At 39.2% G+C, this 21,338-nt stretch overlaps 2 protein-coding genes across 2 annotated transcripts in view; one reads left to right on the top strand and one right to left on the bottom strand.

Moving 5' to 3' along the window:
* UBAC2 (UBA domain containing 2) overlaps window positions 1-21,338 on the top strand; it is a gene marked incomplete at its 5' end in the record, with an annotated part of 82,047 nt that overhangs the window by 19,816 nt on the left and 40,893 nt on the right. The window lies entirely within an intron of this gene.
* Window positions 12,697-21,326, bottom strand: GPR183 (G protein-coupled receptor 183). Its single transcript, XM_010013248.1, has 2 exons — window positions 21,220-21,326; window positions 12,697-13,801 (listed from the first exon to the last, which is right to left on the bottom strand). Exons 1-2 carry the CDS (start codon window positions 21,258-21,260, stop codon window positions 12,697-12,699), a joined length of 1,146 nt encoding a protein of 381 aa, XP_010011550.1. The 5' UTR covers window positions 21,261-21,326.

Below are 21,338 nucleotides of genomic sequence, written 5' to 3'. Positions count from 1 at the left end.
GGAATGGCTATGAAACTGATCATGTTCAGAACCAATTGAAATCATAACTCTTTGAATTTAGGCTCACAACATACCAGGGTCCTGGATCACTACTGATCAAATGTATCAACTGTATCAAGGCAAGAAGTCTGCAGAATGAAAATGTATATATTAGATACAGAGTAAAAGCCAATCCCCATTACAACTTGGACCATTTTCAGTATAAAGTTCCATTTCTGAGGTTATATGTGTTTCAAGGGCCTCTTGAAGTAAGCACCCATCTTAAATGAAGTTGCCCACTTTCTTGGTTCTGTAGAGTGGCTCACAAATGGCAGCTTACCAGATAGAGTGTCAAGATCCTTAACAACTGCTCTCTACTCTTTAGATTCTTGAAAACTGTAAAAGGCTCAGCTGACCCTCATAGAAACATGAATTTGATTGCTGCCAGGCTATACCTGTCCAGGCTTAGAATGCAATTCATTCAGGCTGGGATGTATACCCCCACGTCCCTCTGGACTTGTGTAGTATCTTCACTGAAACACTTGAGAGTATGCCCATGCATGGTGCTTTGCTCACTGCTCACCTTGCACATAGGCATAGTTTGAGAGAGTGTACAGTGGTGGTAGGACACGTGCCCACAGAATTATGGCCTTTTGCCTTCAAGCGTTACCAGGCATGTAGTCACAGATTTCTGTTGCCTGAGCCAGGAACCTTCTCTGATACCTTTGGAGGGACAGAGACCTTGAGTTTCCCTGTCTATGCACCAGACATACAGTAGCTTTGGACTAGGTAGGCTAGGTGATTCTTTTGTCCATCAAGGTTCAACTTATCCAAACAGTGACAGCGACAGTACCATGGTGTATTATGCAGATGCGAAGAGTGACATATCACCCTCTTGCTTTGGTTAGGGATGTTAGTCATTTGGTGGAACTTTACGTATTGGCAAATTATGGAGTGCGATTTTGAGTGCTTAAGTCAGGTGTGTCACGAGCAGGAAACCTGAGATGATTTCCCACAGCTATTTTTAAAAATGTTTTCCTCTGTTCCGGGGGCAGTCAGACATGAGGCCACTTCTTCCAGCTTTCTGACGATACAAAGAGTTTGGTCAGGATGCAGATGAGTTAGTTGTGATGGCACCACTCCCTCTAAGAGGCAGCTTTCAGTCAAGACTATCTCAGCTAACAATGCAGTCATCCCACATCTGCTTCTTTGCTTTTTCTCATTGTGTTCCAAACTGGGCGTAGCTTTTGGGACTGGTAAAGCACATCCAGTAAACTGTGGTAAGAAACAGTCAAGAAGAAACACTCTCTTGCAGTTCTTAAGTGAACTGATTTTCCCTGTGGAGTGAGACAAAATTCCTTTCTGTGTTTTAAAGCTTTTGTTCATGTTGTTCATGTTAATTTTACTTATATGTCTTGTACACTTAAGAAAATAAGGGGGGGGGGGATACTCAGCAATAATTTCTGTGGTTTTTTGTAGAGTTCTTCTGACTCTCACTTGTCACTGTGAGTTTTATCAATGGCTTGACGAGACAGCTAGTTTTGTTAGTTTGTTTTGCCTTCACTTAATGATCCTTTTCCATAATGGGATGTTAATTTGGTGCTGTCTTTCCTCACAGTATGGCTCTTTGAGCCTGTGGTCACCAGCTCTTTTCAGGTTTTGATGAAGATAGTGTTTTGGTAGCTGTGTGCTCTGCCAGAAGTGTGAAAGATTCAAGTCCATGTGGGTGAAACAGTATAACATCCTGTGCTTTTCCTCTTCTCTTTTTAGGATTCTCCTCAGAATTGATCCCAGATTCCTACATCACTTGTCAGAAAATCAGCCTGCTGGTGTTTCATATAAACTGGGGTATCTCTGTACCTCTCGGACATCAAACACTTTCTTTTCTTATGTATTTATAAAGGTCACTCAGGAATGTGTCTTGTTTCTTCAGCGCAGTAGCTGTCTCTGTACAGACTGGCAGGGTGAACAGCAAACTGTGAGACAAGGGAGCTGGGGTTAATCACCAGCCATAAGCATTAAGGAATGTTTCCACTGCAGAAATAAAACCCGGAGTTTTATTTACACCTTAGTGAAAGTGACGCTTTGGCTACAGGCCTGAGATAGTGATTGCAGTAGCTGTTGTGGAGTCCCATCTCTTACCCTGAATACTAGATTCCTTCTTCAAGTAACTTCTTTGGGCTGCAGTTAAGAGCGGTGTTTGCAATAATCCCAGTGAATGTTCATACAAATACTCATTCAAAGGAAAAGAAGGACTGTGTGCTTATAGCTGGAGATTGGGAAGTGCTATCTATATGCATACCTCCATCATCTTGTTCTTAACCCCTTAATTGTGTTGGAAGTGTGAGATGGGCCAATGAGAGAGACAGGGTATGCTTCACTCCTTCCACACTATGTCCAACCAACAAGGGGAGTAGACAGTCCGCTTAACTGGTATTCTTAAACTAAAAGTCTTTGCCGTTAAGTGCTTGAATGATGCACTTCCAGACTGTTAAGATTTAGCTCATCTGCAAAAGACCTTGTGTCAAATATGCTCATCAGTAAACTCAAAATAATTTCTGCTTAATATAATAGTGATTGTGAAAAAAAATATTAAAGAGTAAGGGGACAGGATCAGAAAATGAGACCTAGTGTATTGAGACTCTTGGAATTAATCATAGAATAGTTTGGGTTGGAGGGACCCTTAAAGCTCATCTAGTTCCAACCCCCTTGCCATGGGCCGGGACACCTTCCACTAGACCCAGTTTCTCCAAGCCCCATCCATCCTGGTCTTGAACACTGCCAGGGATGGGGCAGCCACAGCTTCTCTGGGCAACCTGTGCCAGTGTCTCACCACCCTTACAGTAAAAAAGTTCTTCCTTATATCTAATCTAGATCTAAATGTTGAGGGAACTATGAAGATCTTAATATGTGGGGCAGGAGAGACAGAATAATGGTCAATTAAAAGAATACTCTTAACAAGTGGAAATTGACACTTGATCAGCGTAAGGGAGCTTGAGGCACCCGTACTCTGAACTGAGGGGTCTGACTTGTGTTCCGCTGATGGAAAGAGCTGTGCTAGTTCAAAACATAGACGTGGCTTCCCCAGCTGTGTTCTCCACTCCTCTACCACAGCCTTGCAAAAAAGGCAGCAAGAATAAACACGTGTGGCTTTGTTTCACCTGCTGAAGGTGCAATTTTATAGCGGGGCTGAGCCAGTTCAAGCATAGGCTGCCACTTACAGAGCAGGCGCTTGGCCCCAGCCTGTACTTTCCTATCTACCACTTGCAGTGCAAGTCATCTGACAGGCAGTGGTTCTAGGTAGATAAAATAATGTTTAAAACATGTATACGTGTGTGTGTATATATATATATATACACACACATATATATATACACACACACATATATATATACACACATACATATATATATGTTTGCAGGGATCATTTCCCACTGGCTTAAGTTTCTAAACCTGCTCACTTCTGGGTGGATGGATGCCAACACCAGAGTGAGGAAAGCAGTGGGAACATATAGCTGGAAGGGACTTTCTTCTTTCATTCCTCTGTACCACAGGATTCACAGTTGATTGCTTCAGCCCAGGTTTGGGTGCTTGAGGCTAAGACATGCATTCTGTAGAGTTGGTAACCTTTGCTAGAGGAAGGGGGAGATGCGGCAGGACACCATAACTTCTGACCTGGTGTTCTCCACAGTTTTATCACACCAAGCCCTGATTTAATAACTGTAAGAACACTAAAAAGCTCTGCCCTATATACAGAGCTGTGCCATCTGAGATACCAGACTATAATAACGAATGGATAATCACCTGTTTCTTAAATGGTGTCACGATTTGCTGAGGATTTTGGGGGTGTTTTTGAAATAGGACAGTGCTCTATTTTCACAATAATTTGGATACTTACCTCTGCATTGCAGCTGGGATGTGAAGTCTATCTGCCGTTACACCTCTCAGATAGGCATACATGCGTGCACAAAAAATACACAGTTGGGTAACATTATTTAAGAGGACTAAAGCAGTAGGAGGTAATTTGGCAAAAATTGTTATCTATCTGGAAGCAAGGTGATATACCTTTGAAGGGGCTTCCCTGAGATGAGCTATCCCTTTCAAATTCAGAGTGCTAAGTGGCATTTGTAATTGCAGGCTGTCACCACTTTCACACTCAATGTTTTTAATTGCTTTTATTAAGTGGAAAGTACAAAGCATGTCATTATTAGAGATTTGTGAATTAAATGTAATTATTCAAATTGGAAATGTGTTTATATTTAAGGGGACAGAAACTGGTCTGCCCTGCAGCAGGATTAGTCTCTGCAGGCAGTATTCTGTAAGCACCTTATGGAAGAAAACATTACATGTGTCTTTGCCAACTTGGCTAAATATTGCCAGCTGTCTTAACCCCTTTTAAAGATAAATGAGCTGTAATTGGATTTCTGTACTGGATAATTTTAAACAAGGGCTATTAGAAGAAGCAGTAATTGTTATGAAGAAACTTCACAATAGGCATATTATTATGAGACATTGCATCTTTCTGAGTGATTTAGTATTTGTCTATTAGAATCAGGGTAATGGAGAGAAATGTGCTTTGATGGGGCATTTCCCATTATTCTTATGTGTGAGGAGACAGAAATGGTAATGAAGGTTGGGTTGACTTGGCGTGGGGGGCAGGTGATGCTACTGACAGTTACTTTGGAACAATATTGCGAACTTTTACAAATAAAATTGAAACATGAGGAAAGATAAATTGATGACTATCTTTTATATTTCCACAAAACTGCTAAAAATAAAAACAGATACTTGTTTTGTCTGCAGTAATATACTTTTAAAAACAAAATCCACCAGCTCTGAGATCAGTCATATTCCTCCAGGGTCTTGCTCACAGTACAGATTCATCAGTCACTGACCAGATCAACTCTCTTGGACAATACACTTTCTTATCTCTTTAATAAAGCTGCAGTCCAAGAACTGCTGCATATAATAATTCACATGAATGAGACAATACACTATACGTATACTTAAGATTGAATGTGCATTGTCTACAGATTGAGTAATTACGTATTGTTTGTGCATACATTGATTAATTATACTTTGATTAGATATGCATACATTGATCAGTTATACTGTTGACTAGATACACCTTGCTTAAGAATCATTCAGTATCCGTAATACAGAGGCACACGTTAAGTAGTGGTTTCTGAATCTTTAACTCTTCGCAGAATAGTCATCCACCACTGGCTACATCACTACAGTAGATAAATGTCATTATTGATAAGGTTACTTATGCAACTGCAAACATTTAGGTTCAAAGTACTCCTGATTTCCTGATTTCTTACAGATAGAAGAAGTATCGATGTTCTAAGTAAAGGTCACGTAACTAAAGTAAGATTTCCCTTATAATTCTCAGGTGCTCTGCAGTTCTTGGTGTGTCTTGCTAGTATGCCCTGACATTCTTCCTCTCCCACTTGGCCAATGCTGTCATCCACCTGTGTCTGAAAGAGCCCTGTTGTGAGCAGTTGAGTTATATTGTCAGACTAGATGGAGTGTAAATCATGTTTCTTATTTGCTTAGACCCTCAAAGTTGGATAAAACTGTGAAAAGACAGCAGCAAAACCTTCTTCCACCACTGTGGCCAGTGAAGTACATTTGATTCCTGTTTTTAATGGTGACTAGAAAATGGCACAGATTTCTGAGAAGTAATTCAGAATTCAAGCTCCATCTTTACACTTTGCTAATCACAGCTACTTTGACAGAGGATGTAATAAGGGTTGCTCAGTCTTGGAAGAACTGATCAAAGACAGATACTACTTCTTTTTTATTTTTCTTTTCTTCTTTTTTGAATTTTCTTTTTCCTCTTTTCCTCGTTTGCCTTTTTTTTCTTTTTCTAGAGCTTTTGCTCTAGCTTGTGAGTTAAGAGTTAAAGAGGAAAGATCCTTCGTTTAATGAAATTAGTACAATATAATCTGTTACGTCAGTAATTTCAGGTGACTTGATTTTCTCTCCACAGAACTGAGATACTTTCTTCCATGTCACACTTTTAATAGTGACATACAGTGTGTTATTTTCTTGCAGGCCTCTTTACAGATATCCTGTCTGATGATTTGTGTTGATTTTTGTCTGGAACAGAGCAACCAGGAGAGATCATGAGATGTTAAATTTTGGGGATATGGATGTGAAGCTTTGCTCTCTATCCCTGTTTCAGCATCAATAAATTACTTATCTATCCTAGTAGCTAGCCCTGACACACTTAAAATAGTTAGTTTGTCCCCATCTGAGTGAATGGAGGACTAAGGTTCTGATGGGTGTTTGGAATGTTTTAAATAGCTGGCACTGCAAATACCTTGTATTTATTTTTTAAAGGGCAAAAAAAGAGAATTGTCCCAGAGTTGCTTTTGTAGTCTGATAGCTTGTCAGAAGTCTTCAGCTGGTTTCTTTTGTCAAAAATGCCTCACACATGCAGCTGGCAGGGGTGCTTCATCTCTTCCTGTCCAACTGGGGACAATAATCTGTCATTATTACTTCTAGACAGAATTGCTGTAACTTTCCACACTTAGAAGTTGTGATATTAAGGTTTCACCAAGTTCTTAGCCCCTTCATAGCAGCAACTGCTGATAAAACACTATCTGGCTGCTTTGTAGGCTAGTAAGTTGAGAATAACCAGTTTTCAGCATCTCTATATTTAAAGTAGGCTGCTTCAGAGAGCCTGCTGTTAACTGACCACAACTTCCCTTGAAAGTTACATGCCACAGGAAGGATGAAATTGCTAAGCCTAGCTTATTAGAGGGAGGAACACAGCTCTGGTGGTGCATGGTATAAGACAATGTATACTTTTCTGGAGAGTCTAGGATAACCACAAATGTTGCTGCCTTCAGAACAGGTGCAAAACTTGCTTTTTAGTTTAGCCCTTTGCACAACATCTGTCACAACTGAGGAAAAGAAAAGAGGAAGAGGATAAACTCATATTTTTGCAGTGAGGAAAAATGAAATCAGCTTTTTGGAAAGAAATACAGGCCGTGTCTTGACCTTTCTTTATTTTAGGAGGATGCTAATGACAGCATTTTGATAAGGGCTTAAATAGAGCAGTACACTAGAAGATTCTGAAGTTACATAATTTGCTAACTTTACTGCAAGGCCAGTGAGTTTCATGTTGCTTCTTGTCTAATAAAGTTCTCCCTGAATTTGTTAGTTGTAGAAGGATGCAGATTGAAAGGAGCCTCTGAAGATCATGCTGTCCAACCCTGGTAGTGTCAATTTAATCAGGGCTGTGTCCAGTCAAGTTTTAAGTATCTCTAAGGATAGATATTTCCCAGGCTTTCTGTGCAACCTTCCCGATGTCTGACTAAGCTCATGATGAAAAAATGCTTCCTGATGTTTAATTGTTTCTTGCTGTAACTTGTGCCTGTTACTGCGTGTTGCCATCTTTTCTGTTTGCCTCCCCAGTAGGCTGTTGAAGACAGCAGTAGCATCTCCTCAGTCTTCTCTCTCCAGGCTGAGCCATTTCAGATCTCTCGGCCTCTCCTCCTGTAACCCCTTCATCATTTTTGGTGGTCCTCCGCTAGGTTTGTTCCAGTGTGTCAGTATCTTTCTTATACTGGGAAGTCCAAAACTGGGTACAGGTCTCCAGGTATATCACAAGTGGAGGGGAAAGATTGCTTCCCTCAGCGTGGTCCTGTATGTGTTTGGCCACAAGGTCTCACTGGCTCCTCTCTAACTTGTTGTCCGCCAGGAGCCCGGATCTTTTTTCCAGCCTGCTTTCTAACCAGGTGGTACCCAGCCTGCATGGTGTGGGGTTATTCCATCTTGGATGCAGGACTTTGCATTTAGCTTGCTGAACTTCCTGAGGTTCCCGTGAGCCCATTTTTCCAGCCCACTGAGGTCCTGTTCGTCTTTATTTAATGCATCTGAATGAGATTATGCAAATCTGGCAGTCATGGGGCAAGATCCTAGTTTTGAGAGTTAGCTGTATGCTCCTGTGGTAGGAAAAGTAGATCAGTATGCTGTTGATATTCCTGTGTATAGAGATACCCTGTTGTCTACTGCCATCCAGCTCAAACACAGTTGGATTTCCATTCTTTCTTTGTACTTGCATTCTTTCCTTCCTCTATAATTTGGATGAAGTGGTGAACAGCTTTGATCTGATTGTTCGCAGAAGAGGCTGAATGACTTGAAGGGGATTTGATGCAGGTCTCTCAAATCACAAGTGGTGCAGACAGATTAAATAGGCAGTTGCTGTGTTCACTCATTTCTAGTACAAGAAGCAGGGGACTTCAAATGAAACTAACAGGTGTTACAAGCGAAAGAAAATGGCTCCAGACACCATGAGTAGTTAGCCTCTGGAGCTTCTTACTGCAGGGTGCTGCAGGCACAGACATTCTGAGTTGGAAAAGGGACCAGACAGGCTGATGGAAGAGAAATTGATTGAGGACTGTCATGTGCAAAGATCTGCCTTAGGAAGTCTGAAGTTAGACATTGCAGGAAGCCAAGAGAGTATTCTGAGGGGAAAAAAAAAAGAGGAAACACGTCTGAGCATTTACTACACAAGCGGCAACTCCTCTCTTTTAATTCAGAAAAGGGTTGCAGTTTGCCTGAGTTTGTTTTGTTCCGTAGCCTTAGTCTGCAGCTTAGCCAAGAATGTATTAGGAAATAATTTACTCAGATGAATGTGATGTTTTTCTAGTGATTCTTTGTGTCCATTGACCTTGTCTGTGTTGTGCCAGCACAGTGGGATATTGCTAAGGTACAAACCTTAGTTTGTCTTGAGTTCTTCCCCTGCTCTGTACTACAGACATGGACATAGAAGGGACAGAGTACATTGCTGCTTTTCAGTTTCTCCAGAACTGGTCATGTAAGGCAAAGCTTCTCTTTCTGTTCAGCTGCACCCTATTTGTTTTTCTTATGTTGCAGGCTGTCTTGTTTCCTTGGAGTCTGTTCACTCCCTGCTTACCTGTAAACTTCCTAGTTTCAGACCAATGTTAGTTTTTAATGCAACATCTGTTATAAAAATACAAAACCCTCCATTTTATTTTCTTTATACTAATGATCTTGCTGGTTTAAGAAGATGGGAGGATGGTTTAAGTCATTAACCACCTTCAGGAATCCTGTTATTTGTGGTAGCATGTTAACGCTTTCAGGTAGGCTTCAATATCTTTGAGCCCAAGGCGGCTGAAGGAACCCATCTAAGTGCTTGCAGTAGTACTTAGTTTTGCATTCTCATCAAAAGAAAAGGTGAAGGCACTACATGCTCTTTTGCTGAAAATGCATGTGTTTTGGGATCCTTCACACGATGCTCCTTCACTTGGTTGTGTGTTCAACAACAGGTGTCTATACAACTTTCTTTTCTGGGCAGCAAGAATCTACCATTTGGCCCTCATCATTTTTATTTCTATGCGCTCTGTCACATTTCCTACCAGATAGGATTTGAGAGAGTTGTCAGCAGTGGACATACAGTCTAGTTGGAGTCTTCTTAGCATCTACCCTAGCCCTACGCTCCGAACTGTAGAGTGAAGATATTCTATTGTTTTGTCATGAACAGAGGTTTTTAAGATACTGACTGGACTTCACCTTCCAAATAGAGATCCAGTTTCTCTGAAGAACTTCAGGCAGATCCTCATAATGATCAAGCCATTTGAACCTCTTGCTACTTGTCAGCTGCTTTATTTATATGTGAAAAGGGTGAAGTGAACTCCAGATATGTATGAGCATTTCCCAGCCTTTCATTTAGAAGGGAGCATTTCCTAGAATGCATCAAAAGCTTTTACCAAAGCAAAAGCTCATTTTCTTTTGCAAAGCTAATACTGCTTCAGTCACATGTTGCATGGCATGGCATGCTCATGTCTTTCAAGACAGACACATCTATTATATATATATTCAGTGGTGGAGAAGAAAAGAGATAGCAGGTGGTTGGAACTAGATGATCTTCAGGTCCTTTCCAACACTAACTATTCTATGATTCTGTGTGTTTACTACCCCCTTTATTCATGTCTGTGCAGCATGCAGGAGGAGAGGGACCTTATGTATGCCATTACAGGTAACTGCCATCATAAAAATATTCCAACAAACAGTTCAGAGGGAATGAGTGCCAGCAGAATAAATGACTAAGGGCATCTGGAAGTAAACCAGACATTTTGAACAGCTGTTAGTTTTCAGTATTACTGCTCTTCCTTTCTGCAGCACAGCGGCTTGTTACCATCTCTCCGCTGATGGCCACCAGCCCCACAGCACAGCTCACAAGGAACAGGAGAGATGCCGTCTAAACAACTTCAGTGCAGTGTCCCAGGCCAGCTGAAACCACCACTGCTACTTTGGGCAGTTTCAGATAAGCACACAGAAAAGAGTCTCCTCATTGATACGAGTGTGCATGAGCTGTCAGCCCATGCTGACAAGTAGCGAGGAGAAGCAGTGGCATCAGCTGTCACAGCTATAAATTGTCACTGTCTGTCTGTCTGTGGCTTTAGGACACTTGTCAGGAAGCCTGAGCTTAACATAGCTTTTAAAGGTTTTATTTTATTGGTTTCTTCAGCATTTGAGAAATACTAAAATAAGGAGGGGAAAAAATAGCCTTTCTCAAACTCAACTGAACCAACATTCTAAAGCTTATTAGAGCAGAGCAGTGTTTTCACATGAAGTTAGATGTTTGAGAATATTGAAGTGATTTAGAAAGAATGTCTAAATTTGAAAATAACAGAATTGCTAATGTGAGAAAATGGGGAGAGAGAAAGATTTTCAGTACAGATCTTCTCTTTGTTTCCACTTCGAAGAAAACAGATATTACGTGGTGTTGTAATACTTACACAAAAAAGCCTTCTTGCCTTTAAGGTTTTATAATCACAGTTAGAGGAAACACATACCAAAGCTTAAAAAACCCCCAGACATTAGTAAAATAAGATGAACGTGTACTGGTGTGATGTTAATAATACGTATATTTTTATTTTTACAGCTTCTAGGTATTCATGAATGATCTATTTGTGGCTTTATCAGGGTATCATTTGCTTAGTCCAATAGGAACAAATTCTTAAATAATATTTAAAAATAGTTTATTAAAAAAGCTGACAAGAACAGAAATGATGTAGCATACAGAATTGAGTAGAACTTCTGTTAAAAATCATTTTCCTGTAGCTGCATAGTGTCTTTTGTAACTAGAAACTCAATTTTGACAAAGTGGTATGAAATACAGGGTCTTTTGCATTTTCTTTCCCATAAGAAAGTAATTGTTAATTGAATGTTTCCTTACTGCTGTTCAGATATGACCCTTTCATGTTTGCAGGTAGGCAGAGGTCAACACGTGAGGAAGGAAGGAATCACAAAGATGACAAATGTAACTATGTTTGTTTGGCTTCCAGTACAGCCTCAATGCCAGAGAGATACCGCTGCAATAAATAACATTTGTTCTGACATCTGGCAGAGCTTTTACCAGTAATTATCAGGTACTCTGATTTTCCTTTTCCATCACAACCTCATGGTGCAATTACCAGGTTGTGTTGGAAGGTGAAGGCGTATTAAATGAAGATAGAAATCAAAAGAAAAGACAGGGGAGCCAGGAATAAAGTAGGGAAGGAAACGGAGACGTGACGGAAGGGCACGACGGCAGGAACCCAGGGCTTGCATCCTGGATACTCAACTGGTATTGAGCCTATTCCAGCAGGATGTGTTTAAGTCATTTGGTGTCTTTCCTGGCCCAATTTCAGTGTGCCCAAAGGGATCCCAGAAATGCTGTATGAAGGCATGATGAGAAAGCTTGTTCTTTCCCAGCCAGTCCCTGCTTTTCTCATTTATTGAGAGGTGGCCATCTCACATCACCAGGATTAATCCATTCATTTACTTTTTATTGGCTTCAACTGAACATTTATTTCTGTTTCTAAAGTGTTTGTCTTATGCCCATGTCTGACTTGAGCAGAAGTTCTGAAGAGCCCTGGATCACTGCTCTTTTAACTGAAACAGCACAGTTTTCATAGTACAGTCTCTTGCTTCAACTTAATTTTTGTGTTTATAAATAATTTATATATAACCAGAGTAGAGACTTTTTATAATACACGCTAAAAGAAATGTTCTCCTTTAGGAAAAGGAGTGAAGAGATAATACACCTTGCAGAGATGAGTGATTTAACGTATGGGAGATAGTCAGTGTTGGGGAGAACCAAACAGTTCATTAATTTTTCGTGTGTTACATGTGACAATGTTATCTATGTGAGTTGTCCAGTAAGACAGTGCTCCAAATACTAGAAGGTTGGTGTCACCTCCAAACTAGGCATTTGTGATAGTCAAACATACGCAGAAATTGTCCATTTTATCGCAAAGTTTGGTTTCCTTTGCTTTGTGTGACCTGGATAATAAAATCACTGCTGTTAAGTTTTGCTCAGGTTGTAGTCAGTCTGAATTGTAAGCTAGTTGTGTTTAATCCTTTCTCAGACACCCAAACTCTGAATTGGGTCTTTGCTTGAGTTAGTAACATCCAGGCATATGTGTGTGTGGTATGGAATTTGAACATTCACAGCCATGCATATTTCCTGGAAAAAGTAATGAGATCAGTCAAAATGATACAGCTGGGAAATTATAATGCCGAGTTTCCCTGCTGTCCTGTGACAATTCTTTTTCAGTCCAACATCACTCCTTGATTTCCTGACATCCTGAGAAACAGAATCTTGTTTAAGCTGCTGTACAGGGAGTGCTAACAGTTTTTACAGTGGGTTTTACCCTGGGTTTTTAAGCTTGCTCCACTGCAGTGTAGTACAGACTAGTTTTCAGGTAGCTTTCCATTGGAAGATTTTGCAAGTACCGTCATTTGCGTTTCTCCCATGTCACGTGAGCTTTCTTCATGGTGTGACCTGACAGCACTTGAAATTGATACACTCACTTGCCGTCTCAGTATTTTCAGTACAGTTCTCTTGTATCCTTTGCATGCAAAGAAATAGATGAAAGGATCTAGGCAGCAGTTAAAATTCATCAGAAACACGGTATAATGGAGTGACTTCTGGAAAAATTTATTTTCAGTGCACAAAGGTTCTTTCTGAAGCTTCTTAATCATGTGTTGTATGATTGCAACATGATAAGGAGTAAAGCAGATGATGAACACTATAATTACAAATATGATTGTATTGATGGCTTTTTTGTTTATCCCTGATTTTTCAGTCAGTGGATTTTCCTTGGCCGTTTGAAAAAGTTTGCAGCTGATCTGAGAGTAACAAAATAGTATAATCCCCAGGGGAATAAGGTACCCTACTAAACAGGCAGCAAGAAGTATAAATGGTAGATGTGCTATTTTTTCAAAGTTTGGATATTCCATACATGTAGTCCGTTCTTTTTCTTCCTGTGACATGGGTTGTATCAGTAATGGGAAAGTTTGACTAAATACGAGAAACCAGATAAAGACACATATGCCCTTGGCATATTTAATCCTTCTGATCTTGTATCGGAAGGGATGGACAACAGCAAAAAACCTGTCAATGCTCAAACATGTCATAAAGTTTACACCCGCATAGGTGTTGACGTAGAACAAGAGAGCGGTTATTCGACATAATGCTTCTCCAAATGGCCAGTGAAATCCCAGGGCATAGTAGGCTATCCTTGTGGGCAAGGCAATGCAGAACAGGAGATCAGAGAAGACGAGGTTTGTTGAATAGAGGGTAGTGGAGTTGATCTTCTTTCTGTTTTTAAAAATGACAGTGAGGGCAATGGCATTTCCAAGCACCCCAAGAATTAAGATGGAGCTGTAGAAGACAGACAGTATTATCCGTGCGGTATCTTTGTGCTCGTATAAGTCACAAGTGGAATTGTTTGTCTGAGAAACTGTGAAAGTGTCCATTTCTGCAACCACTGTTGTTCCAGGAAGCTCAGTAGACCTAACATGAAAAAAAAAAGACAAAAGGGAACATTTTGTAATAAATGTAGATACATTTATTCTGCATAACAATGGCCAACCTCTGCTGCAAAAAGCAAGATCGGTAAAAAATGAAATAAAACCTCATTATCATGAAATATTTTTCAAGCCTCCTTCCACAAACAAGCAAAGCAAAAGATGGCGCTTCTGTTTTGATCCCAGTTCCTCCTCTCCTAGAGAAAATGAGACAGGAGGCAAAATAATAAACCAGGGATGTAACGTATTTGGAAAGCGAAGTTTATAGATGGTCAGGAAGATGGGAGACTGCTAAAAGCAATCTGAGGGGAAGGTGGTGTCTGAAGAAACCGCATGATAAAGGGTCATATGAAGTTCCCAAGAGTCAGGCAAGCAGACAAAATCTTCTAAATAAGTTTCAGTTCATTTTCAGGGAATTTTTTGTTTCTAACAGTTCACATTGTCATAGTTTAACTTGTTTAGAGAAACTAAATTTTTTCAGCATTGTTATATTGGCGTTGTAATAATTGAGCTTGTTTAATACTAGTTTAAAGAATTGGCTTTTGGAATCCAATTCAAATATTGTTACATACATAAATTCTTAAGACTAATATGTTAGTCTCTCTTCAGTAGTGCTGCAGAAGAGACAACCCACTGAAATATTTGACACGTTACCAATCTAGTAGGTTTTAGAAGTTGTTCAAGCTGCACAGTCAGAAGTAGTATGGAAGAGCTGCAGAGGGTCCATGATTTAGGGGACTTAAAAATGATCCAGCAGAATTTCAGAAACAGGAAGGACCCCATCCTGTTGATAATGCTTCCCATGCAAAATATTTTAGTTGTGTTATTACCTGACAATTGCATAGTACAAGTATAAATGTGAGAAAAATGGGGCATCTAACATTACTCCTCAAGCAGCTGTTCTGCAAAATGGTGCCTTTTCTAGGCACCATTTATGTATTAAAACAGCAGTCTGAGATTGCTTCTCCTTTAATGTAGAATGCTATCTGGAGGTAAAAACTGATATAACCCAAGTTTTAAGTCCGTCCAGTACCTTTAATTGAAATGTCTAGGTTATTTCTGATGATCTGCCTTTCAACACACAGTATTTACAAACAACTGTAACAATATTGCCTGTTGTACCTTAAAAAAGTCTGTCTGGAAAATACCTCTCCATTTTAAGGATTTTAACCCACACATTTTAGAAATTGCTCATTAGCCTTTTATTAACTCATGAAAGCATTATAAGGTTAGTATCTTCTTTCATGTTTTGAGGAGGTTGTCCTACTTATTTCAGGTTGTTCACAATTAATGTACCTCCAACACATGCTGTATTATAAGCCAGTCTGATCAGACTTCTGGCTAGGTTAGCAAGGCTGAATAAGGTCCTCTCTAAATAGTAAAACTGCAGATAATGGATGATGTGTATTAAAATACATAAATTAGTTATATTACATACATTTAAGGAAGAAATTAGCATCCAGAGAGTTTATTAAGTCTGCATTTGCTGTGATGCACAGGCAGTAGGAAAGATGGGTGATTTCTGACTGATAGATAGATGTACAGTGTTCTGATTCTTAGAAACCCATAAAGGCTGTTCCACGTGTCATGAGGTGGTAAAACTGTATTCAGGGTTGGAAGTCAAATCTGAAGTGGGAGTTTTGTGGTTTGAATAACGGAAATAAACTGGTAAAGAGCAAGTCCAGCCCTAGTGCATACTTAAGAATATCTGTAATTTAATAATAGTTAATCCTGCATCATTCTCAGTTTCTTGCTGTTAGTGTGTTTGACGATTTGTTAATACAATAGTTACTACCATGGTATACTTTTCTCCTGGTTTTGCTTTTCCCTTATAGAAGTGTGTAGGATGGCTCCTGTTTTATATAAAAGTGCAACAGACTGCTTTTTGCAGGAAATGGTGTGGGTTTCTGTAGGCACCTGGATAAGAATCAGTGAGGTGTTTTCTTTTGTTTCTCTTATTTAAATGCTTCTGATTACTTGTTCACACTCCCAGCATGACATCTATCTTCCACTCATTTGTTCCTTGAAATTTAGTAAAATTCATCTTAAACATATGTGAGGAAGATTAATATAAGAAACTAGCTACAGCATATTAACTGCAGAATTTTATTTTCACTGTAAAGTTTTAATAGTTTTGGCCCACAGATAATGTGCGTAATTGTCACAGTCATTCATAGGTCTTTCTATAAACGCTTGTAAAATGTACAATATCTGTTACTGTACAAACTCGTTTAACTCTGGTTTAGGGAAAATGCCATAATTTCAGTGAAATATATATTTATTTATTTTTTTACATCAGGAGTGGAATTTTCTAGAATGGATGTTTTACCTACTTTTGTGTTGTGAAGTCAGACCTTTAATGTAATAAATTAACCTAGAACTTGTTGTTGCTCAAAATGGGATATTCACCCTTGCATAAAACCATGGCTATATTGAGGAGTCTTAGATGAGAGAGTTTGTGTCTATTCACAGTGATAGTGTGAATATACATGGGGAGCAGTTCCATGGCAGGACAAATTGGCCATAGATAAGAAGCAAGCTGGAGGATTGTAGCTCACAGGCCTCCCAGGGCAGCATGCATGTCAGCTAAGCTGTGCTCCTTCACAGAGGATGTCAGCAGGCTCTTCTGCCTGCTGTGGGAGTCAGCCCTAGGTGGGGAAAGTCTTCTTTTGATCCTCTATTATCCCCCAAATATTTTGACTGTTAATGTAGGGAGCACATTTTATAATACTTTACGAATATTTTCTCTATATGTAGCTATGTTTCAGCATTTTGAGCAGTCACCATGGTGTCTAGGTGTTACATTTCCTGAATATATTTAATTTAAAAAACCCTGAAATACTATATCTGGTTTGGGGCCCAAACAGATTATGAAGTTGCTACCAACTCACAACTTAATGCACATCACTGGAGCTATGGTAACTTCTTTGTATATCTGAGCTCTTATTGTTGTTGGATAAACTCCATTCAGCTCAGCAGGTATTTCACCTTTTCTTGCCAATCTTGAACAGGACTGCATTAAAAAAATATGCTTTCTTCCTGAAAGGTGTCTAGACTATTAAGTATATCAAGACTATTATTTTTCTTTAATCCTATTCCTTGAGTCGGGTTGCTGTTCATTTCTTGGCAACAATCCTTAGTTACCAGCTTATTACATAGACAGCACATGACATCCTCCATGGAATGTATCTGAAAAAGCAACAGCAGGCCCATTTTGCCTCCTTTCTGTGGGTTTTGCATTCTTGGAACAAAAATGGAGAATGTTACCTCCATATTGTTCCAAATCTCAGATTAGCTGGAGTTGGATTTAATAAGCTATGTGCCTGAATACCGTATGAAAACATGGACATTCACTGTTCTAATAGCTTTTCATTTAAAGCATATTTTCTAAAATGCTGTTTGGTGTTGAGTTGGAGAACTGAAGAGAAAGTAAATTAGCCATTTGTACTGTAGTTTCTGGTCAATCAACCTCTCTTAAAAAATACGGGTGTCTGATTTAAACTTCTTTAAAATTAATCTGCAATTGCTGGTTTTGTTGAGCCTTTCCCCTTTATACAATCTCAGGTTTGGCAATTCAAGGTGAACTTTTCAAATGTCTCAGCACAAGTGCTGTGATCTCTGTTCTAACCCCAGCTTAGTCCCACACAGGAAATGGGGTTCCAGATGCCTTTTCATTATCAGGGTGCCTGGAAGCTTACTCGCAGTCTACATCCCTGCTTTTTCTGCTCAGCTGATGGGGTATCCAAAATGGAGTTGTATTGCATTGCACTGAGAGCTTGTGAAGCTAGTTCGCTGTGATCCCAGAGCACGTCTCCAATTCACTGTGTCCTAGGATATCTCCGGTCTGGCAGCACGGCCATTGCTCTCTGCTTCTACCTGGGAGGACCTTACACCTCAGAGAGTTTAAAATTAATTTTAATGTTATGCCCAGGCTTAGAACCAGTGCAGCTTGTTCTTTATTGTTCTCTCACTTGCCATTTTCAAGTCTTAGCATTGTATCTGCTTTCTGACCACCAATGGAAAAAAAGGTTTTCTTTAGCCAATTACCTTATGAGATTTGTTAGTTAGGCACCTTTTCATCTATCCCGTGTGCTTTCTTGGTGTTTGACAGCAATAGTATCCACTTGGGGGAAAAATCACAGTGAAGCTGCTTACAGCATCTAGCATGTCTGAAATCTGTGCAGGTGTCTTTCTAAGACAATTCTGTAATCTCATCAAAGGAGGAAAATAAGTTGATTTAGGAGACTGGTTTTCTGTGAAAACATTTGACTGTCATTATTGATTTGTTTTCCCTTATACTGCAGTACACAAGAGCCAAATTCAGAGTAGAGTCCCCACTGCAAAAGGTGTTTGTGGTGACTCCAGTCTGGAAGTACTACATAATCCAAAATCCTGGTTCGTAGAGGTGCTCACGTATGATGAGCTTTACATGTAGTATTGTAACATTACATACATTTAACTATTAACAAGCATATACTTAGGCTATGAGCCAGCAATTGCAGTGTTGCAGTCTTAGGTTACACAGGTTTGGATTATGTGCAAGCAGTGGTACGAAGCTCTCTCTGTTTGCTATAAATGCATTTTCTTATTCTCATCTCCTGCTTTTGCAGAAGAAGCACCATCTGTTTTCAGCAGAACATGGAACATGTAGAAGGCCTTAACTGTGTTTTGTAATCTAATGTGTGATTTGTCTGTCTCTCTTCATAATTTTCATTGTTTGGAGATGAATCCCTGGTCCATCTGTCCAGTACCTAGTTTGAGAGGGATACTAATTAAATTCTTGAAAAAGCACATCAGATCATTTGAAAGATATCTCCTGACTATACATAATATGGTTTAGTCACTTTGGGATGGACAATATTTCTTTAACAAACAGTATTGGGGAATAATGCTGTTTATATATGCATAGAATATACATGATTTAGAAGGAATGGTCAGGAAAGGGACTTCCCTTTCCCTGCAATGCCTGACCTGAGACTTTACAGTTCTCTAAAGGTGTAACCTATGTAAGTCTTACAGAGTTTAAAGCCATTTCCCAAAAGATGGGAAATATGCAGTGCTGTGGTTATGTAGGTTTAATTTTTTCCTTAATCTCTAAACCTTACTGTTTTCTGTTGACCAGTCATATTTACTGCTTGAATTTTTAATTTACCATACAAGTCATCTTCATTGTAGAGTGTTTTCTCTGTTTGTGAAAAAGGCTTGATTCAACTAAGTTATATATATTTAAAAGTGTGCATGTTAAGTTGCATAGTAGAATGCTTTGTTAATATAGAAAGAAGATACGCCTAAGGTACCTGCATCTAGGTGTGTGTATTGGCAGCTTGGGAACTACACGTGGTGTAATAAAAGCTGAGGCAAGAGGCAGGCATGTCCTAAAGCTTCCTGTTTCTTTCTAATGCTTGAACATTCATAGTGCATTATGTTAATTTACCTTTTTTTCCAAAGCTGTTGAATTTTGTGTCCTAAATGACAATGAGTAGGCCTGGTGACCTTAAGACCGAATCCTTGGGTCACAACCCACAGCTAATTTTAGTGAGAGAGTTTCCAGGCAGGTGCTTTTACTCTTTCTTTCAAGTGTTCAAGGCTGGGTTGGACGGGGCTTTGAGCAACCTGGTCTAGTGGAAGATGTCCCTGCCCATGGCAGGGGGGTTAGAACTAGGTGATCTTTATGGTCCCTTCCAAACTGAACCATTTGCTGAGTCTGAGTCCCTTCCAACCCAAACCATTCTGTGTTTCTATGATTATTGGTACAGACGCAAATTTGTTGGAATATTAAAGGCAAATTTGTTAAGCCACATGTCACAGAATCCCAAGTATGCATTTCATGAATGAAATTGTCTTAATGGTAGCTATGAAGATTTGTGATATTCTGGGATCTTTATGGTCCTGCTTTTGTGTATTGCTGTAGATTTTGCAAAGTTCTATAATGGTTATATTTGGCACTCAAGAATAATAGAAGCTGCAGTAAGTGAAATGGAAATAAAGAAGTTGAATTGAAATGCTGCATAACTAGTTAAAATAAAAGTGGAAGTAATTTGAAATATACATCTCACTTTTATCTGTTGGATCTCTCTTTCAAATGTGATCCATCTTATAAAAAGTGTGCTATCTAACAGAAATCATCTCTGCCAAAGATGCATGTTAATGTGAAGAGCTGTGCTGGTGCTGAGATGATTAATCTCCCTTCAGTTTACTTGCATAAGTATATTCAATGTTAAAAGGAGAGAGCCTAAAATACAGCAAATAAACAAAATAAAAACCTGAGCCACTGCCAATTATATTTCTGCAAGCAGAAGAAAAAAGGGGTCAAATAACAATGTGTATTTTAGTACTGGAAAACATGCACACCTCTTACTTGATTTTTTTTTTTTCTGGGTGATGTGGAACCTCTACAGGTACAGTCTTTAGTTTTGGGGATAATAACTTCAGAACTCTATCTTAAATTTATTATTCATCACATGTATACATAGTCCTCAGTCTTTCAACCAGAAAGGGATGAGATTTGAGCTCTTTGCCAGATAAGTATTCAGCTCCCTTGTATCTTCAGGAGGAGGCATGAAAATGTTATTCCATACTCAAAGTGTATTCTGTACTCAAAAGCATACATGCCATGTCTGTTTTTTAAAATAAATGATAGTTGAGTTACTGTCTGTTGAACCATCTATCTCGTTTTGGCAGTATAGTAGGAAAATTGGATCCTTTTTAATTGGGAAGGTGTATAAATATCTTATCACTTGTAATATTTCTTTAGGTTTGTGGTATGAGGATCAGTAATAAGGAGAAAGATATTTGGTGATTATGATTCAGAAAAAGAATTCCTTCTAAAGAACTTTGAAAGCAATGCAAGTCAGAAGGTAAAAGGAATTGCCTAATAAACCGCTGAATTCTTAAAATACTTTGTTGCAATGTTTAGACATGACAAGAGTGACTGAGGAGTTCTTGAGCTGAAAATAAAAGCTGTTTCATAGACAAAGAGGAAACTAAACATTAACAACCAGAGTACGGATTTGTTTTAAGTCTCTCTCCTACTATTAAAGTATTCTGCAAGGGTCAGTGAATGACTTAAGAACTGCAGCACTTCCCGTAGTACTTGTTCAGTAGTTATTTCTGCATTAGTGTAACTTAGATTTCTATTGCTAAAATCCAGTGCAGTATCAAATGTTTCGCTGTGATTGTATTACAAGAAAGGACTTGAAAAAACTTGTTGATGCTGTGGGTCAGCGGATTCTTTAAATTAAAATTAACTGGCAGCATATTAATATGTGAACATAAAATATTACAGATTTTCTTCCAAGAGCTTTGTCTCAGCCATTCAAAGGTCATTTGTCCTTCCTACCACATTAAAATACTTCAGTAAAAAAAAAAAAAATTGAAAAAAAGGTAATTCTTTTCTGTACTTACATATCTGTAGCTTCTCGGATCCTCTGAGCAGCTGAGGGCATTAACAGGATGGCTTGACTGCGAAAGTTTGCCCTTGCACATTGTTTTCAAGAGTGATTACGTGAATCTCTTTTGTGGGA

The sequence above is a fragment of the Nestor notabilis genome, unplaced genomic scaffold (genome assembly GCF_000696875.1).
Source record: "Nestor notabilis isolate BGI_N333 unplaced genomic scaffold, ASM69687v1 scaffold3444, whole genome shotgun sequence".
NCBI classification, from domain to species: Eukaryota; Metazoa; Chordata; class Aves; order Psittaciformes; family Psittacidae; genus Nestor; species Nestor notabilis.
This window is presented reverse-complemented; position numbering and strand designations above follow the sequence as displayed.

Bases quoted from the DNA above. Each gene is read 5' to 3' on its own strand.
- GPR183 (XM_010013248.1), bottom strand. From the start codon at position 21,260: ATGCCCTCAGCTGCTCAGAGGATCCGAGAAGCTACAGATAT. The intron at 13,802-21,219 runs GTAAGTACAGAA...TTTTCATGTTAG, and splicing joins ATCCGAGAAGCTACAGATAT to GTCTACTGAGCTTCCTGGAA.